The sequence below is a fragment of the Hippoglossus hippoglossus genome, chromosome 13, assembly GCF_009819705.1.
Source record: "Hippoglossus hippoglossus isolate fHipHip1 chromosome 13, fHipHip1.pri, whole genome shotgun sequence".
NCBI lineage: Eukaryota > Metazoa > Chordata > Actinopteri > Pleuronectiformes > Pleuronectidae > Hippoglossus > Hippoglossus hippoglossus.
Window position 1 is genome coordinate 27,276,232 of NC_047163.1, and position 11,423 is coordinate 27,287,654.

Sequence of the window (11,423 nt, forward strand, 5' to 3'; positions counted from 1 at the left end):
TATTTATAAGATCTGATCAAATACAACAATTTAATAACAATAACAAATGAGACACAAAATTGCTGAACTAATGTTAAGAGAATAATTTCTTTGGTGATAATTTGTGTCTGTTGGATTCTGCTTGTGTGAGGGGTCATGTTTCAGCAAACACTGAGATTTTCCCCTTTTGTGTGATATCACAACAAACACAGAGTGTGTGGGTGTGTCTCAACAGTCGACAGCATGGTCTGGAAGCGGTTGGAAAATCACAGGTAGGCGACATACACAGGAGAGGAGCTGACATAATTACAGGTATGAGGTGGTACAAGATCCAGAGGGCTCAGGTAAGTTTGTCATGATTACAATGATGAGCGGAGAGGGAGGAGGGACGATCAAACACTCATTGAGTGTACAAAACACAAATACTCATCAGAACATGCTGAACAGGCAAAGAATAAGCTGGTTGTAAGTGGTGAATACGTATAACTCAATTACAAAAAGGTGTTCCTAATATTTTATCCACATGGAGATATTTACAGGTGTCATGGGTCTATTTAAGGATTGTCATACACAGTTTACTGAGGGATTTCTCCTCCTCAGACCACCTGTCTTCTCCATGTGTGAGAGGCAGGGCTGGAATACAATGACTCACATTAAATAGGCATTCAAATAAACATCAGTCTATTATTGTACATGGATTATTTGTTTTAACTCAAGTGGGGCCAAGCGGTTGAGGAACATCAGGAAAAACTAAAGAGTGGTGCTCTGATGTCCTGGTAAAATGTCAAAAATAGACCCAAAGCGCGCACACACGCGCACGCACACGCACACACACACACACACACACACACACACACACACACACACACACACGGGGGTGTGCCTTGGCAGTGTACACAGAAGATGTGCAAGAGCAAGTGAAATAGGATTAGCACTTATCTGTCATTATCTGGTTAATCTGAGTGAAGGTGTGCAGCTAAGGGTGTGTGGGACAGTGTAGAACTGAACAAGATTAGGAAGTGAGCTAGTCAGCACTGTTGCAGGTAAATATGAATGAACAGTTTCATTGTCTCAGCTGATGCCAACATCATTCTGTCAGATGAGAATGTGGCAAAGCAAGAAACTCATGAAATGGACTTAAAATTGGCCCTTCAAGCCTGCTTTTATTTTATTGCCAAGGATACATGCAGTTATTCCTTAAAAACCACATGCCGCTCCATTGTCCTGCAGGTTTAAGTTCCACTCTACTCTACTTTTAAGACTCAAGAATAAAGGGAACATATACGGTTAATCCCTATATCACATAATAACTCCTGAACAGGTTCAGCAAGTAAGTGAGGAAATTAATCTAAACCTAAGCAGACAAATTGAAAATTATAGTAGATTGTTTTCAAAGCCTTTGTCATATTGCATTCATTCATGAGTCATTTGAGGACTTCCCATATCCTGCAGACACACTGCATGTACAAAAATGGCAGTGAGGCTGGCATGGAGTTTGACTCATTTCCAGGGTGGTTTCCAGTCCCACAGCAGTCAAGGCTGTAATACTGAAGAGAAGTAGGACTCAGTCACTCACTTTTATTCCCAGCATTTAGGGCGGGGCTGGCTCTACCGCCGGGCTAGCTCTGGGATGTGGGAAAGAATCGCATGGAAAAGCAAAAGCAGCTGCCCACAGCAGCAGGCTAAAAGCAACCAGGCATACACACACAAAAACTGTACATACACACCCTCAAACGCTGTGAGTCATCATCATACAGGTAACACATATTCTGACTCACTGCCAAACACGTACTCTCATTATCTCCATTCAACTAGATCCTCTTTTTCCTTACAAAGTGTTTCTGTAGAATTCCCAACACATTCTGCCATCTGATGCAACTACAGTAAGACAGCAGTGCTCACAGTGTTTTAATCTTTCACTGTTCATACTCGATTTACTTGAACTGCTTTCACTGCCTGTGTCTTAGTTTACACACTTGAGACAATGTTAATTTATTTCAGAACATCCACCACAACTGCTACTTCCATCTCAATTTATTCAACTATAGATCAAATTACACCTCTATTCCTTTCAGTGCTTGCATCTAACTGACACTTCCTTAAAGCTAAGGTTGGTACCAAAACACTTTTTATTTTATTTGTTGAAATACGCTACACATCCCGATAGCCATTAATTATTAAAGTCAACTGTTCTGTGGCAGAACTGTAATAAACATAACCAGTAATTTAATTCAGACCCAATGAAATGTGCTCTCACTGTGCATGACCGGAGTCTTCAGCTGGAGAGACATACACTGCTGAAGCAGAGGCGATAGCCAGAGGTTAGCTAACGAGTGACGGAAAGGTCAGCGCACGTTCCTGTGTTTACGGGGAGTAGCTTTGACGAGAGGGCCGATGGGACGTTGTGGGATGTATCTGTTGCAAGTGTAACCTGCTCTTGTGAACTTTTCCAGGATTACTTACCCTAGCTATAATTCAGACCAGTTTACAACACCAAATAGTCAAGGTTTTTCACAGCAGCTTTTAAGTTAGTGTGCATGATGGTGAACACTTATATTCCGTAACCACTCAAGTTGTGAAAGTGAAATTAAGCCTTAGAAAGATGGATGCACACTGAAATAGGTGAATACACTGATTTAATCTAATCAACCACTAGATCTCTGCTTGAGGCAAACACACTGTTATGTATATGCTGCTTCTTATCCTATATCCCTATCTCTCCGTCTCCTATGTCTGCCCGGCAGAGCTGAGAATCAATAACCATCCCATCCATTGTCCCTAACACATTCCCAACTCAATGTGTGACTCAACTCCCCATGTACTCACAGTCTGTATCAGCAGTAGTCATCATTTAAACAAGCTCCCACACAAACCACCAACATTATGACATCAATTTATGCATGACTTAGCCTGATCTTTGACTTATCTCAGTCTCATCCCTTAGTTTTACCAAGCATATATCAGATTATGGACATCTGTCTTTTTTTTCAAGATCAGATATTAGCTATTAGCCTGTTTGTTTCATTAACCTCAGATGGAGATTCCCCCATGATCAACAAATACTGCAAATGGTTATAGATTCAAATATAACTGTTCTTTTTAACAGCTCTTACTGTAGCTTCAAGGGCTGGGCAATAAAATGTTAACAATTATTCAAGTTCAAAGGCCATGAATCCACTTTGTACTAAGAAATGCTGTTGCATTGGGACCTTATCAGTCCTATTCTAGGCTTAGTCTAGTGTGGTATCAGTACTAAACGTTATCAGAGCTCCATGTCCAAGGCCCTTCACATAACTCAATGGTTGGGTTCACACTGTAGTCACAGATTCCTGGTCTTAAACTGGGCATGGCTGTAATGTGTATGACATAGAACAGCTGTAGAACCCATTAGTGAAGTTATACATAGAGTTTTGCAATTTTAGTAGTAAGCTAGTATGCACTACGCCTTTTCTCCTTTTCCTGCCCGCTCTCCCACTTCTTCCATTAAAAGGTAGTATAAATGGCTTCTTCAAGGATTAGTTTGACAGTTTGGGAAATACAAGTTCACTTTTTTGTAGGATACCACTTTTGTCTGTGCGCTAAATATATGGCCACAGCTAGCAGGTGGTTAGCATAAAAGACAGGAATCTGGGGGGAAACAGCTTGGCTCAGTGCAGGGTAAAAAAAAAATCTAGCTACCAGCATCTGTAAAGCTCATTAATGAACATGCTATATAATGTTTGTTGAAGTTGTTTAAAAAACACAAGCTAAGCTAACCTGCAAATAAGTGGATGGTCTAAAACATCGAACTATCCCTAAAACATCTATAACTAATTTCAATAATATGTTTGTAACATTTCTATGAACAAGAATATAACGAACCAAAAAAAAAGACTTTCAGTCTCTGCGGAAAAACACTGTTTTCTACCCACTGGGATTAGTAGAAAATCCATCAATTGGCCCTACATATAGAGAGTAACATTTTCCGCTGCAAACTAAATAGAGGAATGTTAAAATCTCTGAATCAAAAAAGGCACAAGTACGTGCAGGTGGCCAAGGGGGAGTCACTTACTCACTGGCTTCCTACCTACAAACTGGGCCAGTGTTTTGCCCACTTCTTTCATTTGTATGGTGTAAACTTTCTTCATCATGGCGGCTGTATCTTTAGCAGACATGCCATGTGTTGATGTCCACTAGTTTGACATGACAGTTGCACACTAAAAGGTCATGAAAGTGGAAATAAATCCCCTGCTGAGCAGTTCCGATAACACAGGTCAAGTACATACATGTGTATGAAAAGACATGCATGCAAGAGTGTCTTTCCTGTTGTAGAGGTGATGGTGGGAGTCTGGCTAACAGCCAGGCCATCAGGTGTATCCTATGGGTTCCACCCAACATGTAACTGAGAGATGACCGGGAGAACCTTCACCCTGTTGACATCAGTTCCTGTGTCAAACTAAATAAAGTGACACGCTCCTCATAGTAGGGTCCAGGGACAGCCAGGTGTCCAAAGTTAGGGGTCCAATATCACATTCAATTTCACAAAAATGGAGTTCAGCAGTTTACCTCTCCAACATGTCCATACTCCATGAACTATGGATTAGTAAAGATAGAAATCTTCCATGAAGGAATCCACTAACTTCAATAAGAATGAAAGCAAAGTCAGATAAATAGTCAAACAACTGGGTAGGAGCAAAATATCTACTTTCCCTCATCTGTAAAACCTCCTCAAGTAAAATGAAAAAGACAATCATAAGCCTCTGTGTTTGATTATTCTTACATTAATGTGAGCATCTTACAACATACAAAACCAGTTCACAAGCCCTTTTTATTCTATTTATGCTTACATGGGTACTATCTATACATAGCAAAAAGACTCACTGTGTAGAAGCAGGCAGACTTTGAGGGTGATTCTCATTCTAATCCCAAATTTCCCAACACCACTCTAACCAAAACAGCCACGATCCAGAAATACCATGAAAAAACACAGCCTGTCGAGACTAAAAACAGCCTGAAGCACAGCACTGAGGGAAAGATCTGCCTTTGTGCATCTGCACGAAATCCGTCCAATGGAAACAGCAGCTAAGTGAATCTCAGCAGGGAGTCCACAACACATGCATCTGCTTTGTAAAAACGTATTGACAACAGTACATTGATGTGCGTTTTGTTCCAAGCTGGATAATAGTGCAGGGCTATCACGCTGAATATTCTGTGCATTCAGTGTAAACGGCCACAGATGTTCTTGGATTAGACATACTCGGCTGTCATCTTAAGAAGCTTAAATCAAATTTACAGCAGAGTGACAGGCGGAGTGCCTGGAGGTCCTGCCCTCCACGTGACCTCCAAGCAACAGGTCAGCTGCCCTAAGCAACTTGAACCCAGATGAATATCCTGCTGATGCTGGCTCATTTCTTTGCACGCCTCTCCCTATGGGCCTATGTTTTGGCATGAACAAGTTTACACGGTATGCCAGGTGCCTTGTTCCCTTGTGTTTACTTCATGTCCAAACCACACACACATTAACAGGTGGACAGGCTTGTTGACAAAGCCTTTGACATCCACAGAGTAACTTTCTCAGGGAGAGCTGGGACAGCTGAAGTCAGGCCAGCTGCTGGCAAGACTGCAAGGGGGCTTTAAACATTGCACTCGGGGATGGGATGAGGTCAGTTTAGCTGTTTTTTTTTCATTTGTGGACACAGGTTTGCTTGCATTTCAGAAAGAAACTGCCATCACTTCAGTGATCAATACACCTATGATGGAGATGATTACCAGCTATTCACCTACCACTACAATACAGATGGTGGCTGTTTTTTTGCACTTTAAATCAACGAGAGGGAGAGAGGCTGTGAGATTAGCCATTTAGTGAACTGTCTTAATCTGTGTCTGTCTGGCGTCCATAAAAAGACTGGACCCAACCTGGAGGATTTGGAGTTGTAGGCGACATGACGAATCAGTACGTGGCTGAAAGTTCACCACACTGCACTGAGAGGACACAGGGAAGCTGCAGGTCCTGGACCACACGTCTCTCAAACATACCCATCATTTATTTTTATTTGCCAACTGCTCTTTAAATTCAACGGAAGATATGCTCAGAAACCACAGATAGCACGGATTCTTTAAATCGGCATTAACAGAATCCAAATAAAGTTGTCAACTTCTGGTCTGAGCTACGCTTGTTCGCAATAACCTCTGAAGTATCTCCACGCTGAGAGGCGTAATCTAAGGAGTAACAGGGAGAAGGTCAAGTGTAAAGGCTTTAATAGCGTCAACGAAACAAACCATTCAAACGTTAAAAACACGCAGACCTCCTCGGTGACTGTCAGTGATTTGTCGTAGCCCTCGATCGCGTGTTTTCACGTGTAAATCGGTTGCTAACCGGCCGCACGGCGTTAAATTGTGCTATTTCTGAATGGAATTTGGTGAAGCGCTATCGCCATATGGCACACATCAAGTCACTCATGCTACAAATCCCACAGCAGAAACTTTCCAGAGACACAACTCGCTCGCCATTACAGTGACCAGTGAACAGATAGCATCAACACGGTGGAGCTAACAGAACGTGGACAGTCGCTGGTTCAGGTGTTCAGGAGGGAAACTTACCTTAAAAACAGCCGAGGTCAAACACGGTCTCTTCTCTCACTGGGCTCGTATCGTCCACACAGCGGAGTGGAGGTTTGTGAGTCCGCCGGTGACTGGTGTGTGTGTGTGTGTGTGTGTGTGTGTCTGACAGAGGAGGGTGCCGCTGAGGGTGTGTGTGTGTGTGTGTGTGTGAGTGAGTGAGTCCTGCGGGGTTTCTCCCTCCGGACCCTCCCACAGCAGCGCTTCCACCGCGGGCTCTGACCGCCTGTCACCGCCGAGGCTTCCCTCCAGACCGCTGCCCCTCAGGAGGACCGCACCCCCTCCTCCTCTGGTGGTCCACCGGCTCAGCCACAGCCACCCCACACTGTATGTACTGGTGTTAATGGGAACAACTATGGAAGTAGTGTGAGGTTTCAATGTGACTTCCACCTCCTATGGGAGTGGTGTGGTCATATCCACCTTCCTTTTCTTTCACTGCCCTGCTGCACCACCAGGAAGTTCAGCGACACATCTCACGTCTCCAGCACGGGTTTAATTCAGCGGGGATCGGTTATTTTACTGTAAAATGGACGATAAAGCCTTTGGAGTTTGGTGCGAGGCTAATGTGGAACAATAATACACGTAGGAATGGAGGGGGGGGGGCAATCTGCACACACGGAAGCTAAACTCTATTCAAATATGTCCACGAGGCTGGACATGAGTGACAACCCCACATTATATCAGGAGAAGTCAGAGGACAGAGCGGCATCGATCGGCGTTTTTTTTTAAAAACATTCATTCATTGATTCATTAATAATAACCACATCTGGACGGGGACGTTGCACTACATACGAGTCCATCTCTTCCACATGCAGATGTCATCCAGCTGTGAATTACACCACAGTTGCAAAATAAAGTGCCAAGGTTGCAAGAAGCTGTGCCACAATATCCAGTGACATCAGTTTGGAAGAGTTCTCGTACCCTCTACTGTTACAAGAGGCGTCACTGCACCTTCTGTCGCTGCGGACTGAGTGACACACACACACACTGACGATGTGAGCGTGAGGCAATATGTTGAAACTGTGAGCTGAGAATTTATTTTTTATTTTCAATAAATGACCACCGTTATATCCTTAAAAAAAATGTACTTTAAAAATACACTAAAGCTTTTATTCTTATTAACTTACTGGAGGGCCTGTGAGGGAGGTCATTGGGGTCATGTGCCTTTACCATGATTTCACCCACTGTAATTCTCTATGACAGAAAAAGTGGGATCATAAATTTAACTCTCATTAATGCCTTTTCAAATTTTTAGATTTTTAAGGGGGGGGGGGGGTGCAGTATGGGTCAGAGAAGAAGCCATTACATTTTGGGGTGGATCCGTATCAGAGGGTGGATCACTTTCTTTAAAATGTGATATAGGGCGTTTTTAAACATTTCTATGGATTTCTCAGAGGATAATGCATGTCATGTCAACATGTGTACGGGACTGATATTCATGAGTGTGTGCAATTTGGTGCAGATCCAGAATAAAAATCCAGATCTAGTGAATTTAAATCTGGTTCTATAAGGAGACTGTTGGGGGCTATCTCAGTGGCATTCTAGTTAAATTATGTTTTGCTCTTATTTTTATTTCTACTGACTCATCTATCCAGTCTTTATTTTCATTGGCCTAAAATAAATCACATTCAAAAAGCAATGTAACAACGTGTAACTCTTTAAATGTAGACTGGAAAGCTTGTTGCTAGGTACTACAGCCATGACCTCAGTGACATTAATGACAGATTGCATCCTCGTTGTACTTCTGTGTGGTATGTCCAGAATGAAAGAGAAGGAAATACTTCACTACAGAGCTGTCTGTCATCCCGGACATGGTTGCAGACTAACACAACTTGTGTCATGCTCATGTGAAGGTGACCTCACCCTGCTGGTAAGCTAGCTGTCAATGTCCGAGCTGAAGTGCAATAGGTCCATACTGCCGGAGGGTGGGGTGATTGATTCAGCGACCCACAACCAATGGCATTCACAGAAAAACAAACAAACACACACACACACACACACACACACACACACACACACACACACACACACACACACACACACACACACACACACACACACACACACAGGTTGTATCCTGTTGACAAGGCAATGTCAGACAGACAGACTGTACTGGAAGGGAAAGGCCGGTCATGACACCGACACCCCCGACCTCTTCTTCCAACTCTTTATCAGTTCCACTGCACTAACAAACTGACAAACCAAGACCAGGAAACACTGCCAGAACTTAGCCAAACAAATTCAACGTTTCCTCTTGTTTTTGAGTCAGTTACCTCAACAGCATATTTAAATTCCCCTACTTTTCAGAACCCTGCTTGATTTCAACGTTCACCATATTTCTGTGAATAATATAATAAATAATGCAGGGAGACAGAAATTGTGAAATCAAAACTTGCACATGTGCACACACACGCACACACACACACACACACACACACACACACACACACACACACACACACACACATCCAAACATACAGGGTGATTTGACCTTGTAGGAATGTAGGAAGGAGGGAAAAAGTGATGCTGTGTACTGGAATGTCTTTGTCGCTTCCTCCACGTCCAGGCTACAGTACATTCCACAACTCCCCAATCATCGCTTACCAGCAAACAGCAGGTTGCATTAACCACGCCACATTCCTCTCACTATACATCCTAATCAGGTGTCGGCCCACACTAAACTGTACCAAATGGTACCCTCTACCACGGGAGGTACAAAAAGCCCACTCCCTTCATTCCTTAGATACTGTTTATATAGATATTAGACATCAGCTGTCTTTATTACTCCTATATGAGGCAAGAAAACATACAGTGTGTGGCACATGTTTAAATGTTTTATAGCAACCGATTTATGTTATATGTTCCTGCATGGACACGGTTTTGAGGTAATAAGTAAACCATAACATGCCAACAAAATTTCCACATTTAAAAATGTGAGTACTTCAAACTTTAGAGCCTGCGGCAGTAGAGACGACAGAATGATTTAATCTGACCTTCCCTGCCTGGTATATACACATGTCTGTTAAATCCTTTCAAACAAACTCCAATGCTCATAATGTAGGAAATGCCCTGTAGCGAGCTCGGGCAAAGTAGAGTGTGTCTGTTACCACACCTATCACTTCAACCTGGTATAAACGCCACTTGGGGGCAGCGGAAACAAGCTGTAAACTTAACACACTGACACATTATCACTTCTCTAGATATGGCCAAGTTGTGAGTTAACAGTTGCCTTTCAGCAGAAGGATCAGCACTGGCATTCATTTCATTTGAAGTTTCATAATGAAAGTTAAAACTACAACATTCTGTTTGCAAATCCACCTGTTAGACATATCAGTATCTTTTAGCTGCTAAATGCTACACTCTGTTCTTGAGCTAGTCGCTAACTTTGTTAACTGTTAAAAAACTGTTAAAAAACTGCACTAACTCTGCAGGGGAACTGCAGAGTTAGTGCTACATTTCACCAACAGGAGGCCTCCTTTCTACATACAGTAGGCTACAAGCTAATGGACCAGTTGTTGATAATATTGATCACATAAAATTCAATAGTACACGCACTGAAAGTATCTTCCTGTGACATTAGATTTCTGTGTTTAGTCACTAACGTTGTTAATAAACTGTGTAAATAAGAAAAAAACAACAACAATGTGGACCCATCAATTCATCGTGCATTTACCAAAGTATGTTTCAAGGTTGACACCTTTAATGTGGAATTTATCTTTCTACATACACTGATCTTTGACCTCTTAAAGAAATGCTTCTTATCTGCCATATGTAAATCTCGTCTGCAGGAGTTTTACTTATCAATGTTGCATGGATCAGGACTTTTCATAAATTACTAATAAAGTGTTTGTATTACAAGGAGATTTAACCCTTTTAAAAGTAATGAACTCTGAATAATGCCTCTTATCATTCTGGGAGCACTGCTTAAATCATACCACAGTATTTTTTGTTATGCTTTAATCAAATTAAAATGGTAACGGTGTAAATTGAAGCAATATACCATTTTTTAAATGTGCTAATGATTTCCAACATCATCCCCATGGATGCTGATTCCTATAACGTCAACTGTGCCAGCACATACCCTCTGAGCCCTGTAAAGATCCACTGAACTGAGGGACGAGTCGGGAAACTCTGACTCCAGATGTGGACACTGTGTGTGAACTGACCTTGCAGTGGTGGCAGTAGTGTTCTCCATTTTTCCCTGGAGAAAGGATTATTTCCCCTGTCGGGATAAGTTGGATCGTCAGTTCCATCATTGTTTCTGCTTTTCTCTCCTTCCTCTTCCCGTCCTTTTTTATTTCGTTTATTAAAAAAAAAGGGATTCTGTCTTTCTGTTCCTTCCCCACAGATGAGACAGATGAAAAGTATTACACCTCTCCCCTCAGGTCCGTTGGCAAATCCTTGTTTCAGGGCAGGGTGAATGTGCCAAGAAGACCATCCCTAGACAAACCTGAAAAAGCACAAATGGGACACTTTGACTCTCATCAGATTTATGTAACAATAAATCATAAATCTCTCCCTACATGCATATGAAGAGAGGCGGGTTGTCTTTTGAGTGGGGGCTCTTACCTTAGGATTAAAAGAGTGGAGAGTAATGATTAGAGGTTTTTAGCTGTGGCGTAGGGGTGTTACCTGTTGCAGAGCGAAGTGTCTCAGTGAAGCCAGCTTCCCCTCACTGCTGCCAGAGGATGTTGCCTCTCTGGTTGAGGGATCATGGGGAGGATATGGAGCTTAGCCTTGCTCGAGATGGATGTCACATGCAGAGGATATGTGTCTTTTGTCTTACTGCAGTGTGTGTGTGTGTTTGTGTGTGTGTGTTAGAGGATAAAAGTGTGTGCTCATAGTGT

At 42.4% G+C, this 11,423-nt stretch overlaps 1 protein-coding gene across 2 annotated transcripts in view; it reads right to left on the reverse strand.

Annotated features, from left to right (window-relative positions):
• LOC117772536 (unconventional myosin-Ic-like) overlaps positions 1-11,189 on the reverse strand; it is a 57,300-nt gene extending 46,111 nt beyond the window's left edge. The window contains exons 1-2 of one of the 2 annotated variants that reach the window (XM_034603744.1): positions 11,146-11,189; positions 10,743-11,026 (exon numbers count right to left, since the gene is read on the reverse strand). In XM_034603744.1, coding sequence (XP_034459635.1) covers positions 10,743-10,832 — 90 coding nt within the window. In that variant the 5' untranslated portion in view covers positions 10,833-11,026; positions 11,146-11,189. Of the gene's footprint in view, positions 1-6,558; positions 6,989-10,742; positions 11,027-11,145 lie in introns of those variants that run through there. The other variant, XM_034603747.1, reaches the window with a different exon arrangement.
• Positions 11,190-11,423: the final 234 nt, after the last annotated feature.